Genomic DNA, 17,061 nt, shown 5'->3' on the forward strand with positions numbered 1-17,061 from the left:
TTATGGCATAGCAGCCTCCCCTGTACGTAAAGCCTCTGGCACTGAGCGCTTCACAGGCCGTTTCTGCACCTCCTCCTGCTGGAACACCTAGCCAGGGCTTGTTTTTGCATTTGTTTGTATGATAGCAGACTGAACAGCGTGAGGCTGCATCAGTGTCTTTGACTGTCTTCTTTTCAGTATCGTGTATACACACAGTGCTGTTTGAATGGTCAGAATTTGCCCCAAGCTCTTCATTTGGGACTAGCTGAAAATTTGTATTTAAGTTGATGTTAGACCTGACAAGCAAAAGAAAGGGCACAGAAGCTCACTCCTGTTAGGGTTCATCCCTCACTCCTTTAGAAAATGTCAGGTACTCTTGATGCAGTGCTACCTGGCCAAGCAGCCCTTTCTGTTTAAGGTTAACATGGTGAATCCTTGATAGATGGCATCTTAAAACAGTGCAAGGCCTTTTCACTTATGTTAAGCTAAAACATGTCTGTCTAGCAAGAAAGGCCTTACACTTATTTTAATGTTCATGTGCAGTGTTAATTTTACAAATTCAGTGAGTGCTCAGTCCATAATATGGTTGGAGGTTCATATACTGAATCCCCTTCTCAGACGGTAGTCAGACCCCCTTCTTAAAGCTTATGTACCGTCTTGCTGATTTGCCATTGCCTCTGGCAGGTAGAGAGGACAGTAGATTGAGATTTGCAGTAGTTACATTTAAAGGATTAATGCTGTACAGACGTAGAACTTGTTCGTGAGCCGCTGTGGGGATTCTGCACTATAGTAGCCAAGTAATTACTTAGAACAAAATGGCTGAGAAAAGGTAGCCTTTAAAAAAAGGCATTTACCACAGATCCTTCTAGTCTAGAGTCTTTCAAAGTGTAAGAGGTTTTAAAGCATAAAAAAGACAAAACTTTCTAGGAAAGACTGTTGCTTTTCTACACTAAGTTTAAAGTGGATTGACAAGTAAAATTCAACCTTTGTGCAAATGTTCAGTCCTTGTGCCTTTGTTTCTTCCCACAACAGCAGGAGTTGCACAGCATTAATCTAAAATTCAAAGCTTGTTGAATATTGTGGTTTGTCTCTACCATTCTGCGTGGGTTTTTTAAAATGAGTTGAGATTTAACTTAAAGTAATTAAATAACAAAACAGGTGCCACTATGTAAAATGGTATCTTTGCTCATGTGATGCGACTCAGGATAGTACACTCTTATATTTTGGTTTCAGCTTAAATGCATATTTTTCTTTAAAAAGGTCATTGTTTCCAATTGCAGAATTGTCTGGAAAGGGTGAGAGATCCTCTCAAGTCAAGTCAATGTAATGTTAATGCTTTTTGTCAGCTGCACATCCTGTTAATTATGTTATTTTTATGAAGCATAGGTATAAATTTTATTCATTAAATATATCTGAAAACGGTGATGTTTGTTTTTTTTCCCCCTCTGTCTGTTTGAACCTAGTCAGAATTTTCCTGTCAAGAAACTTGTTGATACTGGTAATCGGAGACTGAACCATCAAGGAGTAGGGCTTGGCCATGGTTGTAAATGTTCTGAACAGTGCACACACCCTGCACAACTTTTGGCACATCCAAAAGCAATGTTCTTTACCCTTTGCGTCTGGGGATCAATGCTGTCTCTGAAATGGATGATTTAGCAGCAGACAGAGGGTGAACTCCACAGGCCCCCAATCCAACTTCTCCCTCTCAAATAGAAGAGTTTACATGTAGAACCTAAAGAGCTTCCTACTCTCCCAGGACAAGATTTCACTAAATTTGGCTGGCTTGGCTCTTTATTTTTTTTAAAGTGGCTATACTGGCCACTAGATCAAGAGGACCTTGGGCACTATGAGGCTTGTATTTTGGACAGCTAGTAAAATCCATGGCTGTTGAGAAAGAGGTAAAACAGTCCCAAGAACAGGATCCTGAAAAGGCAGCATGCCAAGCGGGAACAGCCTGGCCTGGCCTGTAAGGGAAACTGATATAGTCCATGGAGCAGTGACTGGAACCCAGGTCTCCATCCAAGAAGGGGTCCACATCCACTACTTCCATTTTCAAAGGAAAACAACAAGCCGAGTTTTTTCTCAAACTGCAGGTGACTACCGTCAGGGTCCAGGACCTCCTTGCTGCCCTGACTCTGGTGCCAAAGCCCTGGAGAAGAGTGCATGGCTGGCTCTAGGCAGCTTCCTGCTCTCCGGGATTTTCTCTCCCTTCTGAGACCTCAGCTCTGAGTTTTGGGTTTCACTTCAAGGAGCCTGGCACTTAACTAGCCTGCACCATCTGCCTTCAATGAGCTCTAGCCCCAGGGTGTGTTGGTAGGAACTAGGACATGCTCATCACTCTATGTCAAACTCAGTGAGATCTATAGATCTATTTTTTTCCCCCAGAAGAAAAGTGCTGTTGTTTAGGAATATTTAACCTCAAATTACTTTATTAAAAAATATACTGATACAATGTGTAAGGTGTTCAGAGAAGAGCACTGTACATTTACAAATCTGTACTAGGGCTGACCATGTTCCAATCACATTTGAATTAAAAATTAAGTAGTGGTGATATGAATGCTTAAAGCTTCTGCTATTCCATTGCAAGGAATGCTGGTTTCCACAGCTGATATTGGCTGAAACATCTGAAGGAGACCATAACGTAACACACTGCTTCACAATCACCAACCTGGGTTATAAAAAGGGGAGAAAACGTGGTTTGGCCTGTTGCATGAGGAAGCTTCAGGCAGTTGTGCAAGCTGTGGCTCAGAATTGAGCTGTAGATAATCAAGCCAACACTGTCAAGTCTTCTTTGGCTGTAGGCATCTGTGCAGGTTTTCTTAAACATTACTGTGACAGCTTCTTCTCCAATATTTGCTTCACCAGAATGGGATCAGCTCGCCTTTCCGTTGCTCTTTGAACCAGGCCTATCAGTTTATTCAGAACTTTTCGGTTTCCTGCCTTTATCTCCATAACCTTGAAATCAGAAACACAAGCAGCTTTTAGAAGACGCCTATGATCTTCAGACACTTAAGATGCACGTGAGTATTATCTCATCTTAATACCAGCGTAGCTTAACAGCTACAATTTACAAATTTAGCCCCAACAAGCTGTGCACGGTTGGAATTCTTCGCCTGTTTGAAGCCTCGCTCCACTGGACCAGCACAGATCAGGCGATGATCAAGGCTTCTGAACTATTGCTTTCATGCCTTCTGCAAGTAAAACGTTTCTGCTTGTATCTAAACATTGCAACCCAATACAAAGAGTGCCTTGCTAGAGGAAAGAAGCAAACAGAACTAAATGTCCTTCTCCATAAAGTTATACAAACCTACAGGAACCTTTTGCAAAGTATTTATGTTTAAACTCTTGCACTCATTCATCAGAAATGCACTTAATTTGGGTGAAGAGAGCATTAAAAACCAAGTATTTTCACCCACTGCCCCACTTGTTAACAGATTCTACATCTCAGAAAGATGCTGCAGTTCAACCATTAGTCATTGGCCTCTATAACTGTTTTCTAATGTGGTTAAGAAGAAGAATTTTCTGCACTGTAGGAATTATTGGATAAGATTCCATGGCCTAAATTATACAGTATGTCAGACTACACAGCAGTCATTTTTGCCCTTAAAATCTAACCTATGAACTAACTACCAACTGCAACAGTTGCTTGCATGAATGCAAATACTCCCTATTGTATCTGAATTTTAGTCTGTCTTAAACCTTGTCCATAATCCCATTATGGAAAGGACTCATTGCTACCATTATCTGCTTGCAAATACCTAAATTAGATAGTTCAGGAGGGTCTAAGTATTGCATTCTCTCATAAATTGCTTCATATTTGAGGATTAGTTTACTTTAAATAACAAGTTACTATGAAAAAGCAAGGCGTATTTTCTCTTGCAATAGCCTAATTGTTTTATAATATAAGTTCTCATGGGAATTTAAAGTATAGAACTACAAGCTTAAAAGTGTCTTTGCTTTAGTAAAAGATCACTTGAAAATAATTTGGAAGCAAAGCAGCTTTATCATGTGTGGCTTGGATAAAAAAACAAACAAAAAACCATGGAAGCTGAGGGAAGAATTAAATTTTCACAAAATACATTATTATTGAAATGGGAATCTGGTTGCAGACCTTCAGCTTTTGTGTTCCCTGATCAGTTCTAATGCTCAATCTGCCTGCACTTGTGAGTCTGAAAATACAGAGGCACTTTTATCAGGCACTGGAAATGAGTCAGTCTGATGGAGGTCATGCAGACCTACTGCAAGCTCATTTTCTTTATCAAAAGCTCTTTGCAAAGCTGTTAGCATCCCCCAATGAGATCTGGTGGTAGGTGGTATTGTTCTCAAAAGATGTTAGCATTTCTTCCAACAGCAAATGTATCTAGACAATGTTTATAGTTAAAGTAAGCCATTCATTCCTGCTTTTACATTTCGTGCTCTAGAGAACACATAAGCACTTGATTTTTTTTTAAAGCTGATGTTGCACACTGTCAAGGCATTTCCCCCCCTCCCTCCTACATAATTTACAAGGCTCTTTTTTCCTTCCTCTAACTGAAAAACTCTGAAAGCTTGAAACTGCACAGGAGATGCAAGCTTTCTTTTACTACATACTTAGCCTGTAATAGCAGGTTACTCATAGGTGTGGAATATTTTTGGGGGCTTGGAGGGTAGATAGATGGAGGAGGTGAAAGAGATGGATTTTGCAAAGATATATTCCAGAACTGAATAACTGGTTTGACTACTCTAGTGCTGTCCCTTTGACCTTATTTATACAGTAGAGATAGCCAAAGAGATGATTTCCTGTGAGTTGCCCTGGATTTTCACATTTTTGACTCTAATACTCTCCAACATGACCCAAAAAATCAGAAAATTATACTGATCAAAATAGCTTTGCCAAGTTAATGTAAATGCTTTCTGCGCAGAGTGGAAGGAGTGAGGATCTCTATTCTTAAGTGCTTTCTTCCAATATATCATCTTTGTGTATATGCAGAGTGACTTAGCTTGTTGGACCAACCAGAATACTGATTTCCCACTTTTCCTCTGCAACTGTAACTGAATACACATGAATCCACAGGAAGGATGGCAATTTTATACCCTTCTTAGATCCCCAGATTACCAATGTATTGACATTTGTTGTACCTATTTGCCCACCCCTCTGATAATCACCTCTTCCTGATGTCTTTCCATGACTGCTTGACAGATCTGGTCAAGCTCGCTCTGATTCTGTATTAATTCTAGTTGTTTTTCCTTGACCATCTGAAGTGGGGTCTTCCCCTCCCCCTTACATAATTCCTTAAGCACCTGCAGTATTGGAAAGAGATAGGTAGGGAGTCAACATCAACAGCATTCACATATTTGATTTCCTCTCACACAAATGTGAGAGCATATTTAACAACAATAAAAACAAGTTCAACTCATTTTCACTTACAGGTTAAAGCCTAAAGCCAACAATCTAGACTACAGCATCCCCCACAGCCCCGCTTTCACAAAGAAACACACTATTCATGTCAAATGGTTATACAACGGGAAGGTCTTCTACCATTCAAGGGGATCTGCGACTCCATTGCCTAGCTCTGCAAGAAAGGCAGTATACTAATCTTGCATTATTTGTGAGGACCATTGAAAGAAATCACTTTGACGAACAAAGCCACTACTGATTTGGCAATTAGAGCACCATTGTACCCAGTCCAATTCCAGGTAACTTACTGCGTTGCAGATCATCATCCTCACAGAAGCAATGTAATGCTTTGGCTGTGAAATGAGGATACATAATAGGAAACACAAGAGAAACCTTACAAATCAGACTGCACGTGGCAGCCACAGTCCCTCTAGCTATCACTTCTGAGTACAGCTGGGCAAAGCTAAGCTTCTGGAATAATTACTAGCTAATGTTGCTGTGTTTTCCTGCTTTGGAGCATGGCTCTCACCCTGGAATAAACTTGAGAGAAGAGAACATTTATAAAAAAACAATTTCCTTGGGCAGTCATTTTCTGTATTCCCTCTGCTCTTATTTCCGAGATGTAGGATGTGAAAGAGAAAGCCCTTATTAAAACAGTGCAGGATCAAGCACAACCAGCTGAAGACATAATTGTATGTTTAGGGCATCATGATGTGCTGGTGAGGAAATGAATGTTCTGTCAAAAATTCAGCATCAAAAACTGACTGGAGGATCAAGGCAAGGTTGTAATTTCAAGGTATTTCCAATAATAAGCAGTGCAGTAAGACAGCTTATGAAAAATGGAACAAATTACATGATAAAAACTTCTTGGAGATTTTCCCCAGGATGGAGGATTTTTCCCTCCCAGTTCGAAGCTCCATCAGCATGAGGTAGTTTAGCAGTTGTGCTCAGTCCTGTAAGACGCCTGTGTTGACACAGCCTACTGTGAGCGAGGCACGACTCTCATCTGCCTGCCCTGACCCCAAGTCTCTGATAGAAGTTACTTCTGTTTTTTATTTTGCTGGAGGCCTTAAGGAGGATAATGGCAAAGCTGCCTTGAGAAGCCAAACTACAGGTTGCGCACTGGCCTTGAGAAGCTGTAGGGTGAGGAGAGATCAAAGTTTTGAAGTTATGGATAAATGTATGGTCACCATTATGACCACTGTGACACCTGAAGCAATTTTTACCTAAACAACATTTTCTCTTCCAGTTACATGCTTAGCAATCCTAATTGCAGAGCCACTTGGAGTATCCAAGGAACAAATGCCAGAGTCAAACTGCAGGCAGGCTTTCGCAGGCAGCCTTTACCCCTTCCTGATCATTCAGTGGCTGGCACAAGAGAAATCCTGTGATTGCTGCTTCCCTGCTAACAGGAGGTGCTCCATCCTCCCCGGGGAGCAGGCAGGAAGCTTTTTGTAGCAGGATTCCTCCCTGAGCTCCCCCGAGGCAGTGTGACTCCATGTCACCCCTTGTGGGGAGCTGTGTGCTATTTGCACAAATGAGTCCATGGGAAAACTCCCTGGAGAGCTTGAAACACCACTCAGAGCAGGAACTACCCAATGAGGAACCTCTCCCTCTGAGAGACTAAATTGATTTGAGGCTTGCTACATCCTATAGTAGCAATTCCCATCTTTAAGTATAGTCCTCTTGCAAGAAGCCATGTGAACAACAGGGACCGGGAGCCTGAAGCAAACAAAAAAACCCCAACACATCCCTTTATGCCCAGCAGTGTTACCAAGTCAGGACCAAGCTACCACAAGGATCAGGAAGCCATAACTTGTGCAAGGCTGCTCTTGGCAGGGAGAAACTTGCCTGTGATAAACTACAGAGGGGCAGTGGGGGAGGGAGAGCAGAGACTGAATTTTTCTTTCTTCTTTCACTGTGTATAGGCAAGTGTGATTTTTACTGTTGCAACTTTAAAAAGCTTGAGCTGCTCCTATAGTTAAACCCCAGCTCTCTGCATAAACAATCTGAAGAACATAGATGCAAAAAAGCCTCACTGTGCTATTTTTGGAAGTCGAGAAGGGAAAACCTGATTAATGTGGTAGGTTTGTGCAGTGATTTCTTCTCACCACTCACAATGCAAAGGGAACCCTGGATACTGTATGCTGGTAATGTATTACATTATTAGTCAAAGGTCAGTCGGAAAGCATTTTATCTATGGCACCACAATCATAGACAGATATCATAGATTAAAGGCCTTCTATGCAGACATACAGCTCTCTTTTTTTTCCTTTTTTAATTGGGATTTTATACGCTTTTCCCATTTAGACAGGATCAGCCTCATGTGTCTGTGATCCCTGCCTGCGTTGGTTTCACAGCTGCATGTGCGCATAACAATGCTGTTCAAATACAATTTCCTATGGCACAGTAATACTGCAGTCTCTGGGGCTGTATAAAAGCCTAGCTAGATTCGTCCAGAAGTCTGCCTAAATTCTGTTAATTTTTTTCTTTAATAAATATTTTGCTAAACATAAAATAATTTTGAAACTGCCTTTTTTTTCTTTAAACCTAGCCACACTATAAACCAGCTAAGCAAGTACAAGGCAAATCTCCAGAGCTGAGGTGAGAGTCTCTATAGCTCCTACCACAGACTGGCCCAGGTTGGATTCAGACAGTAAACATGGTTAAGTTTTTTCTAGCCGTATAAGCAGAGCACTGGTAAGAATTACTTATTTATTTAGGACTTGCAAGACTTGCTTCCACACAAGTGTCACGAGAAGCATTTTTTTTTTCCAGTAGTTGATGGCCAGCTGCTTGCAAAACTTCTGCCCAGGTGTTCAGCTGAAGCTAGTCTACAAGGCTTCCCTGAAAAAGGGGAGGGGAGCAGCAAGCACTGCAGCTACATCTGTTTTGGCCAGTCCTAGTCTTAGCCATTTTACCCTCCCAGAATGCAACACCTCATCATCTGAAAGTTTTCCAAAAGCCTTTCCCTTCTAACAAAAGCAGTGGGCGCATTGGATTAGGTGCTTCAGCTTGTCCTGGTACAGCCATGCGTGTGAAGGCATACTATTCTATTTGGGTTCAAAAGCTTTACTCGGCTCTGGTATCTCCTGTATGTGGGACTGCCAAATGGTCTGGTCTAAAAGCAGTGCTGTGTAGATTATCTAAACCATCACATGAGCAAACAAGGCAACAGTTTTGCATGATCAAGCCAAGGGCATGGCTTCTGTAATTAGTACAGGGCACTGTTTTTGAAGCTCAGTTTGATTTGTGTGCTGCAATTACATCAACACAGCCTTGTACAAAGTGGCTCTTTGGCATTTGATAACCACCACGCAAAGTTCTATGTTTAATCAGTGCTCACAGCTTTTATCTATGGGCTTCACTGCTTGTGCAACAGAGACCAGATACAAACCTTCTAAAAAATTTAAACTGCTGGCAGCTTCCTGCAGTGCATATGCATGTATGCCTGCTCACCCCATCAAGACCTTCCATCATTTCTTCTTGGATATGTCTTTGCTGCTTCAGTTAAATCCCCGCCTCCCCAAGTGCTACAATTCGCGCGCGTGCGTGCGTGCGTGTGTGTGTGTAGCCTTTTCTGCCCTTAGGCCATCCAATATCTCTGTCTACTGCTGAGAATTGTTATAAATATTTGTTATTCTTCTGACATCCAGGCAACCAAAATACTTTTCTAAATGTGGCAAGGTCTCTGCAGTTTGATAGCATCACTCAGTGATGGGCAAACAAGTCTGTTATTAGTCTGTGTCCAATTTCAGAACATGGAGGACAACATGCATATAACAAGAAAAGGGTAATTAAAAGAGGAGGCGATGTCTTCGAAATTCCTTAAGTTCTATAACCTGTCAGAACTTTTAGTGTATTAACATATTAATATTCAAAAAGCTCCAATAGACCAGCATTAACTTTCTGACTCCAGCATTACAAGAAAAATTATTAGTTAAGAATAAAACTCTGAAGTTTCTCTTTTAAGTGTGCGGGCACTCTGCTACCAGCTGCTTTCAAAAGCCATGTGCACAGAATCTCTACGCTTCTCCTGCACTAGGTATTAATATTTTATGCCCATTAAAGGCTTTAATTTTTTCAAAGCCCGAATTTCCAAGCGTGTGTGCTTCAAGTTAGGCACCCAAATCCATATTTATGGGACTTGCAACAAAGCAGCTGGGTCTTCAGAAGAGCTTGGCAATGATGGAACTGGCTTAATCAAGAACCACAAGGTCTAAGTATTCCAGAAACATTCAGGCCAGTTGCATACATGCAAGTGTTTAACTTCCTTACCCTCTGCTTACAACCCTTTTTGTTGTAAAAGTAACCACGCAAAAATGAACTGACACGAATTGCATTCTAAATCTGTACAGAGACTGAAAAACTGAATGTCAGGCAGAAGCAAGACTGCCCCTCTTCATCTCAGAGTCTTAATCCTGGAGCTAGATGAAACTAGATATGTTTTCATTAACGATTTCACTGATGCCCACTTTGGAAGAAATAACTGGCTAGCATGCTTACTCAAAGTAGTTCAATCAATCTGAAAGGCTAATGCCTTTTACAGAAGTAAGCATGCAAGAATCTAAGGCAAAAAGAATGGATTATTCACTGTACTACAATAGCATCCAAAATGTGACAGGTGCTTTGCACAGAAAAGTAATAATACCCAGCACAAGCAGGTTACTATTGATTTTGCTTTGATCTGCATGGGTGACTGGTGCTTCCTAATACTGGGGGGGCACCAGTGGCCGATTACCAACTGGGGGGGGCAAAGGGGTCTGGAAGTCCTGCCAGTGCTTCCCTTGGGGGAGGGGGAGCACGGCCAATCTCAAGGGGTGCACATGCACCCCCTACATGTTGCCAATGATCTGCAACACAGGGCTGCGCTGGGCTAGAAAAAAAAACAAATTTTAGGTAGGGGTGCACCAATAAAGATTTTTTGGGCCGATACCGATGACCAATTAACGAGCAATATTGGCTAATACCAATCCAATTGCCAATAGGCAGCCCGGAAGCTTGGAGAGCAGCGTCTGGCTGGTAAGCCTGTTGGTGGGAAGGGGGGGGGGAGTGAAGGGGCAAGGAGAGGGGAGTACATTGAGGCTCCTGTGGTGAGGGAGGGAGTGGGGTTGGGGCTGGGGCAGGTGCTGCCCAGCTGGGAACAGGGCATGGGAAAAACCAGCTTCTCCCCCTACATCCAGTAACACCTGGTTAGGCTCGAAACACGGGGGGCAGCTCCTGCCACTGCATGCACCCCTGGGGGGGTATGTGCCCCCCCAGATCTGTGCACAGGGCAAGGGGCAGGATGGAGCCAGGGGCAATGCCAGGCTCTTCCCATGGGGGGGCTGGGCTTGGGGCATGTGGTGGCAGTGCTGGGAGAGGGGCTATAGTGGAATTTTGCAGTGGCTGTAGACCACCTTGTAGCCCACCCCCTGTGCCAGAACCGCCCACCCCAAATCTAGCTCTGGTCCAACCCCCCCAACCGGGAAGAGCCTGCCCCAGCCTGCAGCAGTAGCTTGCCCTCACCCTGCACACATATCGGGGGGGCCATGTGCCCCCCCCAGGGGTGTGCGCAGCAGCAGGAGTCGCCCCCTGCAACTACTCATGGCTCTGTCCTGTGCCCCACCCCCTGTCCCAGCTGGGCAGCGCCTCCCCAGCCCCAGTTCTACTCTCTCCCTTACCGTAGTACCCTCGATCTGCCCCTCACAATTTACCAGCCAGACACTGGTCTTCAGGCTGCTGGACTGGCTGCGTGCATGCTGTGGCTGCACACATGCATGCGGCATTTAACCAGTAACATTAATAGACCACATCAGCCAAAAAAAGCTGATTACTGATCATGTCAATTTTCCTTTTATCGGTGCCGATACAGTACGGACCGATGTATTGGTGCACCTCTAATTTTAGAGGCAGAAATTTGCATAAGAACCCAGAAAGAGAAAGGGAGAACTCAGAATAATAAAGAGTTATTCAAAATAATGTAGTGAATTTATTATGTAGTATTAGAAAAATCACACACACAGTGGTTTCTCCAGATCTGCAGAATCTAAGGCCTTTTTTCCAGCTCTCCTGGGACTGTATAAATCATACTATTATAATGTTGCATGAACCTGCCTCTATCAGCCAACAGTACTGTGCTGGACATCTACTTGCTAAAATTTTCAACCAAGGACCTTTACTTCTCTCCTACTCTGGCAGCCCATTTGGGAGGAGCCCCCACAAATGGCTGCGAAGCTACTTCATAACACTTTGTAAAATCCTTCCTTACAAAAAATACTCTGCTCTTCCCAGAGGCTTATCACAATACTTGATAATAATTAGGCAATGGTCACAAGACACCCACTTGCCTCTACTATCTCATTGTTATGGTACGCTCCCATGGCCATTGCACCCATCTTGTATATTTAATCTTAGTTCAGAAGTACCTCTCTGTTTCTGTTGTGCCGGTACACTGCCCAGCATAGTAAAACCCACATCTGTGGCAGACACTCTCCAGGACTACAAATAATCGTAATTCTTATTACTTATGGTAGTTGTCAAGACGAATCTCTTAGCAGAGTTTCTTGGATCTCATCTTAACTTTGGGAGGTTGGCCTAACCAGGTGTTACTGGATGTAGGGGGAGAAGCTGGTTCTTCCTATAATACTTAGCTAAGTAGAGGATGTCATTGGCTCAAAGAGTTCAAGAGAGGTCTTTCTGCTTGGGGGCTGGTCTGTACTACAGGGGTCCTGCCACAATAGCTGTATCAGAGTAGCTATGATGACAGTGCAGACTCAGTAAAGGGGCTTCTCCAAACAGCAGACACCCTCTTCTATCAGTATGTGGCACGTGGTCTTACAAGGCAGATGAAATCCATGCATCTCTTTATGAACACTCACAGCTGCATGTTATCCTTTTCTATGCACTGACATTAAAAAAAATATAATATACTTGTGATGTTTTACCTCTTACAGCTTAACCTCCTACTGAGATTAGGGAATCACACACCAAGAACCCACTGACTACTCACTAGGAACTGCACCAATCTCATTCGGATCTAGATTGGGGTGGGCAAAATATGGGCTGTGGGCCAGATCCAGCTCACCAGGCACTTTCATCTGGCCTCCATTGTGCCCCAGCCCTTGCACCCGCAGGGGTGGGAGCGAGGCACCTACACCACCTGGACAAGCTACTCACCACTCCATCCTGCTCCAGCTCGGCAGTGCCTGCCCCAGCTCCACTCCCTACCTCAGTGTGGGTACCTCGATCTGCCTCCCCCATACAATGCTTCTCCCATGCCCCATCTCCCCCCGCCGCCCCAGAAAAAAAAAGGCTTACCAGATGGATACTGCTCTCCAAGCTACTGGGCTTTCATATCAGTAACTGGATCAGCATCGGCCAATATGGCTCATTAATAATGGGCCATCAATATTGGCCCAAAATATCTTTATTGGTGCACCCCTAATTTTAACTTTCTTGAAGTTCAGGTTTGTTTTTAAGGACTGCTGTCAGTTGTGTTAAATCCAAACCGTCTAAAGTTCAGGTGCATTTAATCTAGGGTTTGCTTTAGGTCAATCTTAATACCTAACCTTCAAACACACACACACTCCATTTAAAGACTCACATGTTTGATGCATTAAATATAAAATCAGTTTGGCAACACTGTGGATTTTAGATTGATATTGTGTGTGAAATGACAGTATGCAGTAGATTTACGAGATTTACTAAATCCAATAAGTACTCACCTGTTTGGCTGCTGAAGAAGAAATGACTCGCCTCTCTAGGAGATTCAGAAGGTCAGCCAAAGAGAGAGAATTGACTGGACTAGAAAAAAAATGGGTGAGATGTGAACTCGCTTGAAAAATAAGGCATAGTTCAACATCTCTATGGCATCTGGTCATTTAAGTAAAAGAAAGTCATTTACACAAAGACTAGGTGACATACTCTATGTCCATGAAGCTTTTGAATATGTAATTTATTTTTGGTCAGCTTACTATGTTTTGCCTTTCAGATGACAGAAATGGAAACCTGGTGTTAGTTAACTAAAGGTTTCTCTTCTCTGGAAGGTATGTAGTAGTTTATTAAAAGGACACCACAAAGCTCTAGGGTCCGAAAAGCAGCACCAGACACTTTTCAGAATAACGTTAAATCCAGGGATGGATAACAAATTAGGAGTTGACACTAAAGTTACAGGGCACTACTGACAATGGTCCAAGCCTGAGTGTGAGAATATGGTCATTTCATTTTACTCAAGTTAACAGAAGTAGAAAGCTTCACCTCTCCTTGACTGTAAGGTCGTATTGTTTTAAATGACCAAGCAGCTCACTTATAACCCATCCAATCACTTTCTTTGGATTCATCTGGGTCTCTCTCACCACATCTTCAAAGAACTCCATTAATCCATCTTCATTCTATTAAGAAAACAGAATTTGATGCATCAATGTCACCAAAGTGAAAAAACTACTATTTTAGTTGTGTTACACATGCATATTCAGTGGGAAGTGTCCTCTAGTCAGTCCCCAAGGTAAACAATCTGTGCAGTAGGATGACAGTGAACAATCTCCATTATGGGAGAGAATACACACAGCAGAGCTCTCAGTCAGGCTTCAAGCTAAAGGAAATTACATTAAACGTGCAAACTTATTAAGACCCTTTTCCTGATAGCAGTATACAGGGAGAAGCTGCCTCACTCTAGGCAGGTAGAGAGACCTTGTCTGGAATACCTATCCTTCTGGTGCAATGACTTGTCAGAAACAGCATGCTGTGTTTTACTAAGAAAAGATTTTTTGAAACCACCTGGAAATACCTCATGCTTGATCCTGCACACATTTGGGGCTGCTGGAATAAGATGAGCTTGTTTCTGTCCCTGAGTGATTTGGATAGGTCAGACTGTAAAACCAGGTTTTTATTTTTCTAGTCTTTTTCTAGTCAACTCCTGTGACTAAAGGCCTTCAGCATTTGATATGTATTGCATTGGGGGGACAGAGATTCAATTTTAAGCGAACATGAAGTCTGAGATTGTTTTTAGAGAAATAGATATAGCAGGGTCTGATGGATGCTATACTGCTTTATCAGAGAAAGAACGATGGATCAGTAACTGTAGCATGTCACATAGCGGACTTTCCTGAGATTCAGGATATAGCAAAACAGGGATTTTCCAGGGAGGAACCTGAATTCAGTAAGCTAGTAACTCTGTGGTGTATAATGAAACATCCACAAACAAAAAAGTCTGCTCTTAGAAGTTACTAGGAAATAATCTAGCCCATAAAATTAATTCTGATCATGTATTAGAAGAGAGGCAGGGATTTCTTCAGATGATACCTTTAGAACATGCGACTAAGTGCATTTTCTGAAATGTTTTGCAGTTCCACACTGATTTCAGTAAAGTTTCCTGGGGCTGAGGGTTTTATGATAGGTTCTGACCAGAGACGGCACTTATTTGCACAATCAGACCCCTGACCTTTTCGTTCTGAATCCAGACATTTCAACCACAGCACTCTCATGAAATTGCTAAGTTTTGTTTTCATTCCAAAGCAGACCAAAAAACAAAATTTGGGGACCCCCAAAGGATGATGTAAAATGGCACTCTCATCCTTCAGTCCTTCCTTCTCTCTTTTGCTGTCGATGCAGTGTTGTTCCTGGAAGCAAGGAGACAGCTCCAGGCCAACTCCTCTCTTTAATTAAAGTTGTTTAGATAATAGTAACTCCACTGAAATCCCCAGAGTTAGAATGTTGTAAAATTGGTGCGAGTGAGAATGTTGAGGCTTTCTGCCTTTACCATGAAAGATAATATGGTTTACTGAAGTGAGCAAAGAACTGGGACATACATACTCACCTTCTCATTCTGGGTCACCCACTGACCCTCTGGCCTCAAACAACTTAACCTTGTTGTCTTTTCATGTCTAATACTTATTTGCTTTTGTTGCTACAATTCTTATAAAACTTAAAACTAGTAATCCCATAGTAATCAAAAAAGGTGAAAACCATCCGTCAGGTAAAACCACATATCTTCGTGTTGGTATTGGTGTTTGTAACTTCCCCATGCCTTTTAAACAGCTCAACTAGCCAACCATGAGGTCTTAAAAGAAACCAACCCCACATGTGGCTTTTCCCTCCAACAGAGACCCAACCACAATTACTATGGGAAGGCTAGAGCTTTTGTTTGCTGAATTGAAAATATAGCTTCAAGAGTACTGAAAAGCCAACACACACATGAACATACACATTAATATAAAGCAGCACAGACAGAACCTCAAAGAAGCATCCTCCCCAGTGCAAAGAGATAATGTGCTGATTAATATTTGTACTGCACTTTGATAACAAAGAACTATGTGCTTGTTAAGTAGACTTATGAAATTGAAGTTATCCCTTAATAAATACTGTAATTTTTAATTCCCCTCAGGAGTCATTATCCCAAGAACAATGGACTTGATATTCTAAGGCTTATTTTGATGGGTTAACTTCCAGGGCAACACTGTCCATTTAGCTCAGTCTGGAAACAGTGAGCCAGTATTCATGTCCTGTTTTTTATGTGTAGCTACTGCACATTTTTGAAGTGGCAGGAGCAGATATGCATGTAAAAAATGCACACACATGGACAGAAGTAATCAAGCCCACACATACTGCTTTTGTGCATTAATATGTATGAATTGTGCCTCTCTGGAAATATGGCTTTACCTGACGAGGAAAGAAACCCCAATAATTTAATGTCAGTCTGGAATTAGCAAAACAAATCTTGCATTTCCTTTTAACAAAAAAACTTCAGTCAGATTCAAATCGGTGTGATAGGAATGGAATATTTTCCTTATTAAAAGAAAGGGAAAAATATCAGGAACAATGAGACTGGGAAGACTTGATCAGCCTTCATTTTTCATACAGTCTTGCCTACCCTACTGCTGCAAATGACTTTGGATTTGTTGTGCAATTTGGTCAACTTTTCTCAAGCCAAATGAATTTCAGACAGCATGCCAACATCATCCTATGACTTACACTGGAAATATTTATCTCCGGTAGAATGTGTCAGCCTAGGGAATGTCTCAGGCACAGAGGTCCAATATTAAGCTGTGCTGCCTTTGATACAAAATCCAGTGTGTAACCTTTGCCAAATATCTTTGCTCTTATCCTTACTTATTAAGAGTCAACTTTCACCAACACTTCCAATTTTCCAACCACATCAATTAGGTCCTTTTGCTCTGCATTTCTAGCCACTCAAAAAAGTCTGTGAGAATTGAGAGAATAGGACCAAAGTTCCCAGATGCAGAAGCTTAACTATTAAAATTAAAGTGACAATGCCCTACAAATTAACAGAAAATTCTTCATATGCTTAAGGCTAAAAAACCCAAGATGCAATTCAAATTCAGTGGATTCCTCGTATTGGAATCACTTTGGGAAATGGTGATTTGATTCTATTAACTGGCTGATTCCATTAAAAGGAGACCTGCTTTTTTTTAAGAACACGTACTCATTCCTTCCCCACAGTGCCCTGGGCCTGCTTGTGCCTCTCACTCCCCTCTCCCCGCCCAGGCGGGAGAGGGGGCCCCCAGCTGCCAGGGCTACGGGGCCAGGGACCCGGGTCTACAGCCCCCTTCCCCTGGCAGTAGGCGGTGTCTGCTGCAGTGGAGTCTGGTAGGGGAGTCTGCTGCCTGACTCCCCACCTGCTGCTGCCTGCTGCAGGCTCGGGCACAAAGGGTGGGGCCAGCTCCTTGGTGTGGCATACACTTCCAGAAGGGCGGGGGGGACCTGCA

The 17,061-nt window shown here is 42.6% G+C and overlaps 1 protein-coding gene across 1 annotated transcript in view; it reads right to left on the minus strand.

Moving 5' to 3' along the window:
• Nucleotides 1-2,388: 2,388 nt before the first annotated feature.
• Nucleotides 2,389-17,061, minus strand: part of GATB (glutamyl-tRNA amidotransferase subunit B) — a 63,227-nt gene continuing 48,554 nt past the window's right edge. The window contains exons 10-13 of the mRNA XM_019534333.1: nucleotides 13,595-13,728; nucleotides 13,063-13,141; nucleotides 5,125-5,259; nucleotides 2,389-2,934 (exon numbers count right to left, since the gene is read on the minus strand). Coding sequence (XP_019389878.1) covers nucleotides 2,806-2,934; nucleotides 5,125-5,259; nucleotides 13,063-13,141; nucleotides 13,595-13,728 — 477 coding nt within the window. The 3' untranslated portion in view covers nucleotides 2,389-2,805. The remainder of the gene's footprint in view (nucleotides 2,935-5,124; nucleotides 5,260-13,062; nucleotides 13,142-13,594; nucleotides 13,729-17,061) is intronic.

The sequence above is a fragment of the Crocodylus porosus genome, unplaced genomic scaffold (genome assembly GCF_001723895.1).
Source record: "Crocodylus porosus isolate Cpor-Errol unplaced genomic scaffold, CroPor_comp1, whole genome shotgun sequence".
NCBI classification, from domain to species: Eukaryota; Metazoa; Chordata; order Crocodylia; family Crocodylidae; genus Crocodylus; species Crocodylus porosus.